Source organism: Zonotrichia albicollis, chromosome 7, assembly GCF_047830755.1.
Source record: "Zonotrichia albicollis isolate bZonAlb1 chromosome 7, bZonAlb1.hap1, whole genome shotgun sequence".
NCBI classification, from domain to species: Eukaryota; Metazoa; Chordata; class Aves; order Passeriformes; family Passerellidae; genus Zonotrichia; species Zonotrichia albicollis.
Genome location: NC_133825.1, coordinates 39,554,983 through 39,569,692, shown reverse-complemented (window position 1 = coordinate 39,569,692; position 14,710 = coordinate 39,554,983). Strand labels below are relative to the sequence as shown.

General features: G+C 41.8%; 1 protein-coding gene across 1 annotated transcript in view; it reads right to left on the bottom strand.

The window, feature by feature from the left end:
• Nucleotides 1-56: 56 nt before the first annotated feature.
• The window catches only part of SORCS3 (sortilin related VPS10 domain containing receptor 3), a 262,386-nt gene continuing 247,732 nt past the window's right edge, over nt 57-14,710 (bottom strand). The window contains exons 22-27 of the mRNA XM_074545187.1: nt 13,122-13,234; nt 11,219-11,350; nt 9,244-9,343; nt 7,081-7,186; nt 2,788-2,948; nt 57-2,202 (exon numbers count right to left, since the gene is read on the bottom strand). Of these exons, the coding sequence (XP_074401288.1) occupies nt 2,138-2,202; nt 2,788-2,948; nt 7,081-7,186; nt 9,244-9,343; nt 11,219-11,350; nt 13,122-13,234 (677 nt within the window). The 3' untranslated portion in view covers nt 57-2,137. The remainder of the gene's footprint in view (nt 2,203-2,787; nt 2,949-7,080; nt 7,187-9,243; nt 9,344-11,218; nt 11,351-13,121; nt 13,235-14,710) is intronic.

The following is a 14,710-nucleotide window of genomic DNA, read 5'->3' as shown; positions in this document are numbered from 1 at the left end:
TAACCACTTTTCTCTCCACCTGCAGAGCCACCAGGATTTCTAACTTTTCTTTTCAATTAGGTTTACAATTTTAATCTTGAAACACTTCCTGAGTTTTGCAAAATTGTGTTTAACCACTTTTCTCTCCACCTGCAGAGCCACCAGGATTTCTAACTTTGAAAGACATTCCAGCCCACTAACAGAGTAAACACGTGGCTGAGGCTGGTTTGTAGCCCACTGGCCTGTTGCAATGCAGAAAGACAGCAAGTAACACCCAAATTCCAGCCATCTCCTCATTTCAGCCCAGGTATATTCAAGGTCCTGTACCCAGTTCCTAAGAAATGATAACAAACATTGTCATCTGCTGTCATTTCTGCCTCCTGTTAGCACACAAAGACTAGAACATCTTCGCAGATGTGCCCCCAATCTTCCTTTCCCTCCTGCTGGGTCCTACAAGTCAATACTCTCCAGAATAAGGTTTATTTTTGACATCACCAACTCAAGAAAAATGGATAAAAAGTAACGCACCACTAAGTTAACCTCTTGCCCCAAAACTCCACCTCTTCATAGGGATATCCTCAGTTCAATGTACTAAAAAATTTCTAAAGAGCTTTTTCAATACCTTTTCTTCATTAACCTCCCTGTTCTGACCAGAAAACACCAACCCACCATGCAGAAATCTCCACTCTGAGCTGGGAGCTGCCATTCTGCAGCACTCACAAGAACCTTTCACAGCTCATTAATGCAGGTCTGACCCTCCCCTGCCCTCTCCAAAGAGCAGTCCCTAATCGCATGCACCATGTTCAGCCAAAATTTACTACTCTTACACATCCTAAATGGCACTTCACTTCATCAGCTGAACTGCAAAAAGCATGACTTCTCCCTGGGAATAAAGCTACTGCAACCTGCCCCACTGTTGAGCTGAGGTTGTGCTGGGTATGCCAAGGCCACTGATATTTACCTACACAGAGATGGTGATAATATTTTGGGATTCTTTTCCTCATTTTTACTAACAGATGCCACTAAGATGATTCTCAGAAGTGGGCAACAGTGACAAGTATGAACAGATGATAAACATCATTAAAATATTTATGACAGGTTCATAATCTGGCTGCTAATATCTTTTTCTGCTCCATCACAGGAAATGACACCATATATATATACATATATGTAAAAAAAGGCTTGCAGTTATACATAGAGAAATAAATTACTCTCTTTATAGAGAGCAGTGTCAGATTGAAATACGACAGACAACTGGAACACACTTGGAACCAAAGTGTGACTCAAGTGCTCACCAGGGTCCCTGTTTGGCTGTATGTGGTGTGTGTGTGCACGTGGGCGTGCCTGTGTGTGTGTGTGGTTCAGGTTTTCTTTTAAACATATCTTCTTTTACTAAACATTAAATTATTTCCCAAGAAATAAAAAGCTATGTACATTGTAATTATCTACAGTAGGCCTTCGGCATCCTCGCTATTCACATGCACAGGGGTCGGGCTGCATTCATAAACTCAGGCTCGCTCCTCCTCTGCTTGTGGTGCTGTCCCCTCCAGCCAGTCTGTGGTCCAAGGAGCACTGATGTGTGGGTTTGCTCTGATTTGGTCTTTTCTTTCTCAGCAGTCGACAGTGCCAGAGGGTGACTGAAATTAAAAGCAATTAAAAGAGGCAAGATCCTACAAAAAGCTGAGACATGCATGTCACTGGGAAGCGAGGGATGTTGGCATGTTGCAGAGCCTGGTCCAACAACCCAGTCTGAACCCTCTGGCAGGATGAAGCAGCTGATTCATGACTTATTCTGGAAAGGGCTGAAAAGGGACAATTTACTTACAACATGTTGCCTTAGGTACAACATCTATCTGTTGGAGATTTGAATACTTAATTCCCATTCTGTATGTAACAGGAAGCTGGCATTCAAATCTCATTGCACACTTGACTCATTCTTTGCTTTTTATTTCTAATCTGATGTGTATTCCCTAAATATGAAGAACCTCTGCTATTTATGAATGCAGCCCTGGTAAACACAAAAAGCCCACCCCATTCCCTCCCAAATTATAATAATGACATATAACTCTTTCTTTTTTCATAATAATAATAATAATTATAACAATAATAATTACAAATAAAAATTCAGAAATGCTGTAGACCAAGTGAATTCTCAGTATTAAACACTAGTGCAGTTGGGGATTTCCTTTGTGCTTTCACTGTTGGCAATTGTTGAGATGCTTCCTGTGGAGGAGAAAATGGAGAAGAGAATCAGTGCAGTGGCTTCAACAGTTTGGTCTATATTGCTTCTCACTCTTTAGCATGTCGTAGTGTAAGTGTAAAGACAGAAAAGATTCACATTCTTTTATGTATTTGCAATAAGCAGGGAGCATGCAGAAAACTCAATTACTACAGCTCAGCTGACCAGCAGTAAACTCATTAAGCTATTAGGGACATATTTGCTTGTAATCACAGCACACCAACAGTGAGAGCCTGGCTCAGCTGGTTCTTCTGAGGGTGCAGAGAATTTGGCACTCCTCCACAAGAGAGCCAGGGTCATGAGCAGGAATAGGTGTGAGCCACAGCCATTACTAACTTCTTTATACCTACTGCTGGAGCCTACCTACTACAGGTTCCTACCCTGGGAAAAGCTGAAAATCTATAAGAGAAACTACATTATCCTGCTGTTGAGAGAGATTTACTCCCTATCCCTGTGCCTCAGGGCTCTACTTGTACCCAGGGTCACAGGCACTGCCTTTCCTAATACCCAAAACACCAAAATCTTCACCCAGACTGTGGAACAGAACGCAGCTGAGGGTTGTCTCTCACCCATCACTCGTGTATCCAGCTCTTTGTCCATCAGCTCCTCAGGGTCTGTGAACTCACTCAGGGTGATTTTGGGGGCATTTTCACTTTGGCTGACAGAGCCAATCATTTCCTGTTCCTTGTCATGCTGAACTTGGGCATAGATGTTAATCCAAGGGATTTTCCTGCACAGGAAAGGAAAATGAGAAGTTGTGGTTTGTAACACAGGGATCCTCAGCATGTCATTTATTAATGAGACAAACTAAGACCAGACCAACCCCAGAAATGCAACACTGGCAGTGATGCAAAGTATGAGCTCTCAGAAAGGTGAAAGTACCACACAGAGGTTCATCTCTGAAAGTGCCCTTAGCATCCACTAATTCCAATACCAGCCAAAGGTACTCCAAATCTCAGCCATTGTTTTCACATCATGTGCACAAAGTCTCCCTCAGCTGCAAACTTCAATGTTCCGCCCTTTTAAATGAGAAATCATGCACACAGTGGACACTGTGCTCAGCTCAGACAGCAGCAATTAACTAAGTACAATCAGCTGCAATTGTCAACTCTCTCAGTATTTATTATATGATCAGGGTTGCATTGGAAACCAAAAGTAAAAATCAATTTTGCACTAGTATGAACTGAGCAAAAAAAGTGCTGGGCTTGTTGCTGCTGACAGGCCCACACTGACTCAGAAAAAATTGCCATATCTGAAAGAGTTATAAAGAATTGCTCCTGCCTCAGAGTCAGGAAGGATTTGGACCTCATAACACCCATCCAAAGTCTATTTGTTACCATTCCATTGCAAAAACCAGTTTGTCATGCTATGGATCATGCAAGTTTGTAGGGACTTATTTTTCCTTGCTGCACAGGAAGCCAAGGAAGTGAAGGGATTATTTCTTCCTCCTTCTCCCAAAGTTACCTTGGCCTGCTAGAATGATATCCTTGAGAGTCAGTCAGGTAGACAGATTATACAGGCCTAGACAGACAGGTAGTAATCCCTGGAGGAATGCAAGTTTAAATGAGAGAGCTGAAAAGGAATGTGTTAAGCATCGTGGGGTTTGCCAGGATTATCTGCATTGCCTGTTGGAAGTTGACTGTTTTTCCTAATGCTCTTAGAAAGTCTTCCTGCCATGCAATTCACACTGCTCCAAAAAGGAAAATTTGGAGAATATTTTGAGTTCCTTAAAGCACATAGGAGTAAGAGAGAAAGAAAACATGTTCAAAAGAAGTAATATAAAATTCCATATCTTTATGCTGATCTATCTGCTGTTGGATACGTCAGAGACTAAAAACAGTGGAAATCGCCTCAGCTCTCATTAATTCAATGGATCTATGCTGATTTTACTTCAGTGAAGTTCTGGCCTCAACCAACTTGTGCTATTGGCTTGATTTAGCAATCTGTTCTTAACCAGCATCAAGCCAGGACACATTTGGGATGTTTAGCAGCAGATGATAAATCTCATGATCTTCTCCCTTTCTCCTACCTTCTAATGTTTAAATATGCCGTAAATGCCACCAGAAGACATAGGAACTCCACAGGAAATGAGTGAGAACTAATGCATTCCCATAGGATCCAAGTGCCCAGAACTTGTCTGGAGATGTATAGAGACAGGAGAACATGCCTGTAGATACTGGGAGATTTAGTTCTACTTTCAAACAGTGCAATAGCAGAGCAGTGATCATCTCTGAACTTCGCATGGAAAGGTGAGAAAAGCTCTTTAGAATAGTGAGGCAGAGAGCCAAGGTACTTCAGAGAGTTAGGGAAAAAAGAAAGTGAGATGGCTTACATATGTGAATGCATACCCAAATCCTAATCCTGCTGTGCCTGCCAGCACAGACACGGGTGGCCACAAGCACATCACTCTGAGCACACACAAGCACACAGTCCTGCCCTGCTGTCCCAGAACACACACATGGACTGCCCTGCAGCCCCACCACTGCTCAGCACTCATACGCACACACAGTATTAACTGATATATGCTCAATCTTCCAGAAAAAAACCAACATTTTTACAGATTATTTCCATACTTTTCCCTTCTTCCTTCCTTTTCCACTGGGACCTCCTCAATAAGCATCTCTCTGGCAGCAGAGTTTAACATGCCTGCTGAGTCTATAAATTGATGGACTGGTAATAAGGAGTCTGTGTGCAAACCAGCAAAGCACCAAATCTATGAATTTGTAGAATTAAAAAATCATGTCAGCCTATGCTCTCCCATAACCTTTCCCTGTAAGCAGAAGTTTGTATTCACACTGGGACCACCATTAATCAGAGGTACATGTGGCTAATGGACTTCTGCATCACTCAGAGACACAAGAAACCTTTTGGGTTTGCTCCCCTTTTTCCATTAGGAATCATTGTATGCTTTCACTTCTGATCCATTGAGCCAGGGGTTTCAGAGAGAGCTGAGAAGTTGCTTTCTTTTCTGAAAAATTAAGTTGAGAACACTCTGTGTATATGACTTATCCTAAACTTTGTCAATTTGATCTGTGTTTTTCCCCTTTGGGACAGAGAGATAAGAGGAGACAGCCAGCTAATAAGATTTTGGACTAAGCAAAACTGATGCTTTGACCACCTTCCTCTTTATGCCCAATTTGTCATATAATCAACTTTCAGACAGATTTTAACAAGGCAGGGTCTCCATAGCCCTAGAGCATAATAGAAGGCTGATGGCTGCTATACTCAAAGCTCAGGGTGCTTAAGTAGTACAAGAGTCAGTTTTATGAGCTGTAGTAGCAGAAAATGACCCAGAGAATGCCAGAGCAAATTGCATTAACAAGCTCTCACTGTTCTCTGGTAGCTGGAATATAAAGACCCTTCTTTAACTGCTAGTGGTAACCACAGCAATGGTAACTGCTGACCACAGGGCCAAGAACATCAGGCCAAACCTAGGAAACCATCTCACCAAGGCACAAGGGAAAGCATGTCTTACTCAGGGCTGTACCTACAGCTTGTCACATCTCCCAGGAAGATTTCTTTCCTTTCCTCATCCTGCATCTGGGTGCGACAGTAATCATCAGCTGCCTGCCCAGCACACTATTAAATCAGTGCCTTAAACAAATCACATTCTCTTGGGTAGCTGTAGTCACCTCACAGAAGCAGAGAGGGGACTTCAGGCTGCAAAAGGAGGTTGTGCTGAAGGCCTTGAAATCTGCCTCTGAGCAGAGTCACACAAATGCTTTCCCTGGAAATTGTCCTGGGCCACTGAAATCAGTGGGAGCTTGATAACAGCAGTGTGCACAGGATCAAGCACTACAAGGAGTGCCACTCACTGATTAGGACAATGGTTAATGCAAGATGTTAGCAAGGAGGGAAATTTTAACCCTGGAGATTAGGATAGATGCCTGTTTTATCATATAAGTTAATTTTGAATAATGTTTGCATCCCACTAACATCCTTAGAGAATACTAGCCTCGTGCTGGGGAGTAGAAAAGCTGGAGAAAGCAACATTTAGTTGGAATCTGGACAGGAAAAGCTCTAGTTTTTCATTTAAAGGAACTACTGTGTCCGGAAAGTTTTATTTATTTAATTTTAAGCCAGACTTGGCATATGTTTCTAACACAATATTTTGCCACTGGTCAGGGTCCAGGCACACAGACCATTTTATACTGTAAGTACTGTACTGAATGCAAAGTTCCTCCTAAGGAGCTCCATCTGCCTAAAATATATCTTCATAAAGCAGGCCTTCAGCAAGCAGGCCATTCTTATCACATATTTTGCTTCACAGCTTGCAGCAGCCAAATGCCACGGGCCAGACCTGGTCCTGCCTGCTGCCTGGAAGCAAAAGGTTTATATTAACATCTGTCAAGGTAAATCTCAGCACACATTCCCAAAGGCATTTTGGTGCTTTACACAAATTTTTCTGGCTTTGAGTCTCCCACCTTTAACATAAACACACCTGTTCCTCTGCAAGATTAACGTATTCACTTTAAAATATACAAATGAGATGCTGCTGCTCTAAGACAGCTGGGCAGGTGGGTATAGACTGTGTGGAGTCATCCATCATGTGGTTTTTGACTAAGCTTGCTTTGTGTATCTCAGTGAGCACAAAGATTCCCATTTCTGGTCTGTGGTTTAAATACATCTGCTGAAGCAGAAGATGATTTCTGAGCTCTTGGTGAAGTTTTGGAGCACCAGCTTTGTGGTGAAACAGCAGTAGATGGTTTCCTCTCTAAGTATCAGAAATAGGGAGCTACATTCACTGAAGCCTGATGCCCAGCACAGTTCACTCTTCATTTGCAATGCAGGCACAGCTCTGCACAGATTTCTTGTAAAACACCCAGAGTCTCTTCCTCCCATCCCAAAGTTTTTCAACTTACCTCTTGAATTTGTAGATTAAAAAAACAGCCAAGCCCACAAAGACCACTGACAACAACATCAGCATCGCTGAACTGCTGTGCCCTGAGCTGGAATCCACAAGTGGTGCTGCAGGAGGAAAGACAAAGCATCACACTCGAGGGATATTACAAGGAAACACATTAAGTACCAAGGGGTGAGCTCAACTCTGTCTTTGTCACATCTGCTTTATCACTACTGCATGGTGCATGCTGGTTTTGGCAAGACCAATCAGTAGGAAACAAATTGGTTCTCTTGTCCTTCAGAAGTCAAGGCCCTTTTTCAAGACAGGGCAGTCTAACATCTCTGGGTGAAAAGGCACAGCAAGCCATGCTCAGCTGAATGCCCAATCACTCCTGTGTTAACACTCTGGGCTATTACTTTTCAGGTTTTTCCAGGTACTAGAGTGGAAATGAATTTTATGAAGCATGGCTTAATACACATCTATTCCCCTTCAGAGAAGATACCTTAGAGCATCAATGAACAGCACAACAGCACAATTCCCATCTTCCAGGGATATTCATCTATCTCACATGTGACAGGGATCTACCCTTGTGACAAGCCTCAAGGTCCATACTTTTACAGGACCTTAGAGACTTTTAAATTGAGTCAGTTTCATAATGTGGAGGAGCCCAAAGCAATAATCCTGAATTCAATCACACAATACATTATGTAGTTTGGAGAATTTGATCCTTGACATTTTGGCTGGCTAAATACAGTATATTCCTATACCTTGTTTATGCAGCTATTCCAAGAGCTCATCAGAGCACACCATCTTAATGGCCTGAGCACTGTGCTGAGATCAAGTGTCTGATGAGAAGTCTCTAATGATGCACAAATGATTATAAGTAGCAGCTGAGTGTTACTCATTTTGCATAAATATTTGGCTTTGGTGGTTTACTACTCTCTATTCTTTTTCCGTCACCCTGAAGATGGGGACAAAGTCATGCAGATAGAGCCAGTTCTGATTTCACTGTCGAATGTCCACACCTAACAGTTTGATCCTGCCAGTATTCTGCCGCTAATACTTCTAACTCTTTTGTGATAAAGACTGTCACTTCATCCAAGTCAAAATATTATAGAAATGGTCATGAAACAAATGCAGCACCTGCACTGGAGAGGGGGAAAGAATAGCTGCAAATGTAATTTAAATGTAGTGCCTTGCTAGAACCAAGCCAGATTCTTGAGAATTCCAGCCACTTGGAGACCTCAGATATTGTATCACATTCCCAGTTTTGCAAATTAATCCATTTCAGGCTACTCCTATTAGCATCTGACTCACATTGCAAAGGAACAGTCAGAGAGTGAAGGTAGAAAGTGACCTTACCTGTAGGAAAGGTCATGAGCCTTGATTTAGCCCAGCTCTTGGCTCTCTGAGAAGAAGCTGAAGTGTGTTATTGTGGGGTATGAATACCAGTCTTTCACAGAGGCTATCAGCAAGGGCACTTGCACAAGATCCCACATTTCAGACAATTGCAAGGACAGTCATAAAAAGTAAGGGCAAAAATAAATCCATCACCTTTTTTGTAACCATCACTGTTTCATCAATAGCTGAGACCTTCACACTAGGCTGGTTTTAAAGTAAAGGGATTGACAAAGCTTAAGTGGACTGTTTGTTACGTTGTGCAAAAATGGAGATTGGTAGCACTGAAATTTAAGTAAGTTCTAATTTTTGGAAATCAAATTTCAGGAACTTATTTCCTGTAAGAGGCCTCAATCTATTCCTGAGTGCTTTGCCCCTCTAAAGCCTCCTAGCTAGTCATAACAGTAACAAGCACTTTGCTATAAGGATTTGATCTAACATCCATGAAATTTAGTAATATCCCACTGAATTCCACAGGTGCTCAATAAGGACTTAATAGAACACCATTCACCTGGTTTTCTAAAACACTTAAAAAACACCAATGCTCTTGTTAATTAAGCCACAGGGAACTCTTACAAGGTATCTTTTATACTTGTACAAACTGGAGCATGAAGATGCCCCTGATGGGTTGGTTTTAACACTTCCTGCTTCTACCAAAATGTCTCAATTGGCACATAGCCCAGTGCCACATGCCAGACTGTGAGTGCTCTGATGTAGGCTGATTCTCCTGGAGTTGTCTGAAGCCTCAGGAGAACCACAGCTGTGCCTTTGACTCCACACTCACCTAATGTTAACTGAGTGACATACACAACCACTTCAACTCCAGGCTTCAATTCAAACTGGACCAGGTTCTGGTTGAGAGCATTAAAAAGGATTTCCACCACCTGACGAAATAAGAAGAGACACAATAGTTAAAGTATAGAAGATTGCAAAGTCTGGAGAACATTCAGGAATACACGAAGGCTGTGAGTAGTGGCTGCCATCTCTTACTGGCTTCAGGAGGGCCTGAGGAAGTGGAGAGAAATGCACTTTGTGTGCTTTGGGTGGAGCTGGGTGTCATTGCATGTAAGCCTCCCTTACAGAACTCCTGAGACTCTCAATGCATGTTATTATATCTCTCCTGGGAAGCAAACCTAGAAGGTTTGCAATTTTGTTTTTCTTTTCAGGGGGCTATGAGAAGGGGGAAAATAACTAAGGACCTTTTGACCTTCCACAATATCCTTTGAGTTCAATCAAATGCATTTGGAAATCACTGGTATACTGGCCTTTCATTGGTGGATAATGAAACTAAATAAGCAGTCCAGACCTACATTTCTTTCTTCCCAATGATTCTGTCATGAAGCTTCTATTTAAATAGGTTATTGGGGATGAGACAATCCAGTTTAGGTCAATGGAAAATTTGCCATATTTGTCCTTCACTTAGAAAAGGGGCTTTGGACTGGATATTGCTGCACTGGGAGATCAGCAGCCCAGCTGTGATGTGTTATTTGGTTGCCCCAGAGCACATACTCAGCCCATCAGCCCAGAGCCTCAGTTTGTTAATGCCTGATCTCCATAGAGTAGTTCTGATGGACAGGGCCCAGCTAATGAGCAGTTCTAATGACCTACTCTCCAGGCAGAGCTCCTCAAGCAGAAGGCAACAACAAGTGCCAAAGTACAACTGAGTAGCCTGTCAACTAAAATTAGAGCACTAGAGCTTTAGGTCTCATAGTCAATTAGTCAGAAAGCTAATTGAGATGTCAGCATAACACTGATACATGAAACATTGACACAGCAGCTTGTTCAGAAGAAGTTTTAATAACTGTAGACCCTACTGGACAAGACAGGAATTACTCCAAGACCATCCCTCCAAAAAGCCTTTCAAACTTTCCCACATTAATGCATCTTTCCTGCACACTGACCACCATAAATTTAAGAGAGCAGCTTTGATGACTTCCTAGGACAAAGGAACTACTCTGCAGGGACTGACTTTACTCAGTGGGTGACAAGAACTTCCACTAAATTCACCAGTCCTCTAAATAATTTAATGTTTGATCCAAACTTACAAGAGTTACTTGGCAATGGGCTCACACATAGTTTGCACACTGTAAAAATACTGCATACAAGAACATTAGCTAGAGCCAAGCAGCCTTTCCAGCAGTACTTCACTCCTTTGCCTTTATAGAGCTGATTTAATCACTTGGTAATTCTAACATGAGAGCTCCAGCAGCCTAGTGCTGTTGTTCTTTCCTTGCCTGCATATCACTGTTGCAATACATCACTGTAATTACCTATTTATCTAAATGGATGGATATTGTAACTTCCAAATATAGTTTGCACAGGCAGTTCAGTGCTGCAGAAGAAAAAAAAAAGAGGTCTTGTTGTGGTGATCTATGAGCTGAAGTGTCTGATTTATTTTTAGTAAACCTCAGTATATTATCTTGCTGCTTTGGCCTCCCTTTATTAGCATTCCTCCAGGGAGCAGAGGGAGTACATATTCAAGGTTCCTTTCGCCATAACTACTGTAAAAAGGACACTCCACTGATTTAGGAAGAATCTCTGCTAGAGGTAGACTGTGACATATCTCAGTGAGGTATTGGAAAATCCTGGCTTTCCTCTGAAAATCATTTTCTTTAATGCCATAAACTATGCTGCCACAGTCCCAGATGCATCCATTTCCACCACACTTATTGTAAGTACTTCCAGTGCTGTGCAGCTTCAGGGCCCATCTGCAAACAGTACGACAGGAATAAATGTTCCATGAATCCTTCTCTCCTTACTTGCTCCAGATCAGCCTCACTGCTTTTCCTCCTCTCTGTTGTGTTTTTGTGGGGCAGTATGAAGAGTTCAGCAGAAGTAGGCAGCCCAGAGAACAGAGCTACCAGGATCTGTTCATCAGGAATACCAGTCACCTAGAAGAAAGTAAAAAGAGGTCTCTAGCTGCTATTTTGTTACTTATGTTTCCACTGGCTTTCAGAAATGGTGTTCCCATTAAATTGTTATTTTCCAGTTCCACTGTAGGTGTTGTGGTCCTAATGAGCTGTTCTGCCGATTTGGCGGGTCAGAAACGGAGCTTCTACTAAAGGTGCACTCTACTTCCTTTCTAGAAGTGAATGTAAACTTAATAACACCCCTGGGCCCAAAGACCTCAACCCAAAGTCCAAACCTAGCATGTCTCCAGATCTGAATGTTCTACATAGTCCTCCTTGCTGCAAAAGAATAACTGACCCAAAGTCAGATCCAGAGAGTTTGCCTCAGAGCAACCACTGGTAAATGTGCAGCTAACAGGGATAATATGAAGGAAAGTGCCTGCAATCACCTTCTGCTATCAGGTTACAGGGATCCACGTTGGCCATACATGAACAGCAATGTCCCCAGAGAGAGAATTCACTCCTGGGGCTGACCAGGAGGGCTATTCTGGGAGCTGCTCATTTTGCAGAGCTGCCTTCAGCAAGACCTACCCACTGAGGCTGCTTCCCTCTCCTCCCAAACCCAAGCCATGCATCCTCAGCAGGGCAGGAATCCTCCTTCCCTCAGAAATGCTCTGCTACTTGAGGTTCATTAGCTCCATCAGCTCTCTGGTCCTGTCCTACCTCAAACCCCATGGCCTCACTGCAGAGTTGAAATGTCCCAGTGGGGCAGCCCATTCACAGTTACAAGCTAATTAATTTTTTTTTTTTTTTTAATCCTGAAAGCTTGATTCTTTTACTAAAGTAAAGGGGAAGAACAATTAAAAAAAATAAACTTAGCATTTTTTTCAGGATGGAAAAACAACCAAGGAAACTCTTACAACCTGTGAATTTTGAGTGGGCTGCAGATGAGAAAAGCTGAGCAGGAATGTACTTTCCCAGTAAAAATAATCAGCCTCCATTTCTAACAGCTGTAGCTAAAGCAAAAAAACCCCAATGAAATACATTTTTGGCAGAATGCCAAGCCCACAAAACCTTGTCTAAATCTAGCTCCTAATTTCACACAAAACTAAAGTCCCTGACTATTTGATATCATAAGTTATTCTGTCCCCTTTCCTGAAAGAACTTGAGTACTAGTTTACATACTCTAATTAATCCCAAAGGAAGATACAGTACCTTCTAACTACGGAAGTTTCTCTTTATCCTGTATTTTATAGGTAGGTTTATTTTCCTTTTGAATCCTCATTTTTTGCCCCAGTTGGAAAGTGAGTAGAGCTTCAAAATGTTCACCAGTTGCTACACTTAACTGCATGTGAAACTCCTGACTATCAGGAAAAGATAAAAACATCTTCCTCATGTATCCAGAATACTGCAATGTCTGTCTTCTGGGATGAAGTGGATCAGCTGTTTAACAACACTCACTAATACTAACCAAATGTTTGGAATAGAAAACAGTACAAACTGTCATATCAACTTGGAAAAATAAGGATAATAATGATAGTATTACAATCTAGAATTTGCAAAATCCTCAGAGATGTTAAAAGCTGAAAAGCACACAGCAATATTAATAAAAGCAATTGTAATATTTCCACAAAATCAGCAATACAGATTGGCTCTGTAAAAGGATCCAGCATATTAAGAAGCTTTTTATTGATTTTTAATGACAGTGCCATCACTGCTGTGCTTACCCATTATTTTAAGCTAGCATGTCAAAAAAAGTGCATATTTTAACAGCCTAGTCAATGTTAGTACAGACAAGGAAACAGATGCTCACCTGTGCTAATGCTCTCTTGATGACTTTGCCAACATCTTGTCTCCATTCAGGGATGTCAGGGTTATGGTAATCCAAGTTGGGAGAAAATGACAGGAGCTGAGATTGGAAATATTCTGGAATAGAAAAAGTATTTATGAGAAGGTTAAATGGGCAGTGTTTAGGGTACAGACAAGGGTGCAGAAGACAACAGGAGGACCATAACTATCTTAAAGCAAGAGAGTGAGAAAAGGCTGAAGGAAGAAAAAGGCTGGCTAACACTAAGCAGGACAGAGAGCTCTCAAGGAAAGAATGCTTATAGTGGTACTTATAAAGGATGTTTTGATCTGTTGCCAATTTCTGGCTTTCCCCAGAGAAACAGAAGTGAGAATGAGAGAGGTGAGAGGATCCTTCATGAAGCCTTTGGGCTTTGTAATTTTGCCACTCAACTTCTTCAGATTCTGCTCACAAGAAGGTAAAAAGGTTGATCAACAAATAAGGCAGCACCTGGCTGAAATTTGGAAGGCCTGTCTGTGCAATTGCAGAGTGAACAATTGCTGTAAGTTATGTTTTCTGTTTACTCTCCTGGAGGGAAACCAGGAGTGGTTGATTCCCCAACAAAGGAAAATCTAGTGGTGGTAATGACTGGCTCATCAACCAATGGCTATTGACAAAACACTTTGAAGTTCTGTCCTGAATGAATGATTGCTGGGAGGAAGAAAAGCTTCCTAGATTTAAAATACAGATTTTAATTTTTCTCCAATTCCAACTCTCCCTGCTGGTTTCACCAAAGACCAAGTCTGGAGTACTTATGGCAGCGGTGCACAAGGGATTTGGGCCAGTGGGAGGCAAACATCCAGGATGGGAACCACACTCTTAAGATAGTTCTCAGAGTAAATGATTCTCCTTTCTGATTTTGGAGATGTTCTGTGCCTCACCTTGATGCAACTGATCTCAGACACTTCAAATAAGTACCATTAATCATTTGAAAGAAGGCACTAGTTTTAGATCAAGATAAACCTGCCAGAGTATAAATGAGGAAATCCACAGAAAAGCAGGGATGTGCCAGCACACCATTTATGTGGCATCTTTTGTAAGAACTGTTCTTTCTTTTTAGATGGTGCAATATATTTTTAAATAAAACAAGTATCAAAGAGGACAGGGAAAGTCTCTGAGGTTCTGGAGGTTTAACCCAAAGTCAGACATATCAAGTCTTTTACTTCTGACCCCTTAGTACCATGTCCACTTTATTCTTTGAGCAAATTCTTTTCTGTTAATTAATCTCAAATTAAGGATATACGTGAACAAATCTCCTCCACTGATAACACCAGAGCCTAGATTATGGCCTGGACACATGATCACTTGACTAGGACACAGATTAGGATACAAGTTTATCAGAGGACATGTTTGCTAAAGGCATCACTTGTTTATGTATTCAGACTTGAACTCATCATCAGACTGAAGGGCTGGAAGGACTCCTTCCTTAGACCAGGTCAGTCTGCAGCACAACACTGGATAGGACTATTTGGACTGGATCCAAGTGGGTTAATTGTTTTTTAATAGAACCCAAAACTCTGGATCTTCTAAACAGAATGGCAAAATTTCTTCCAAGG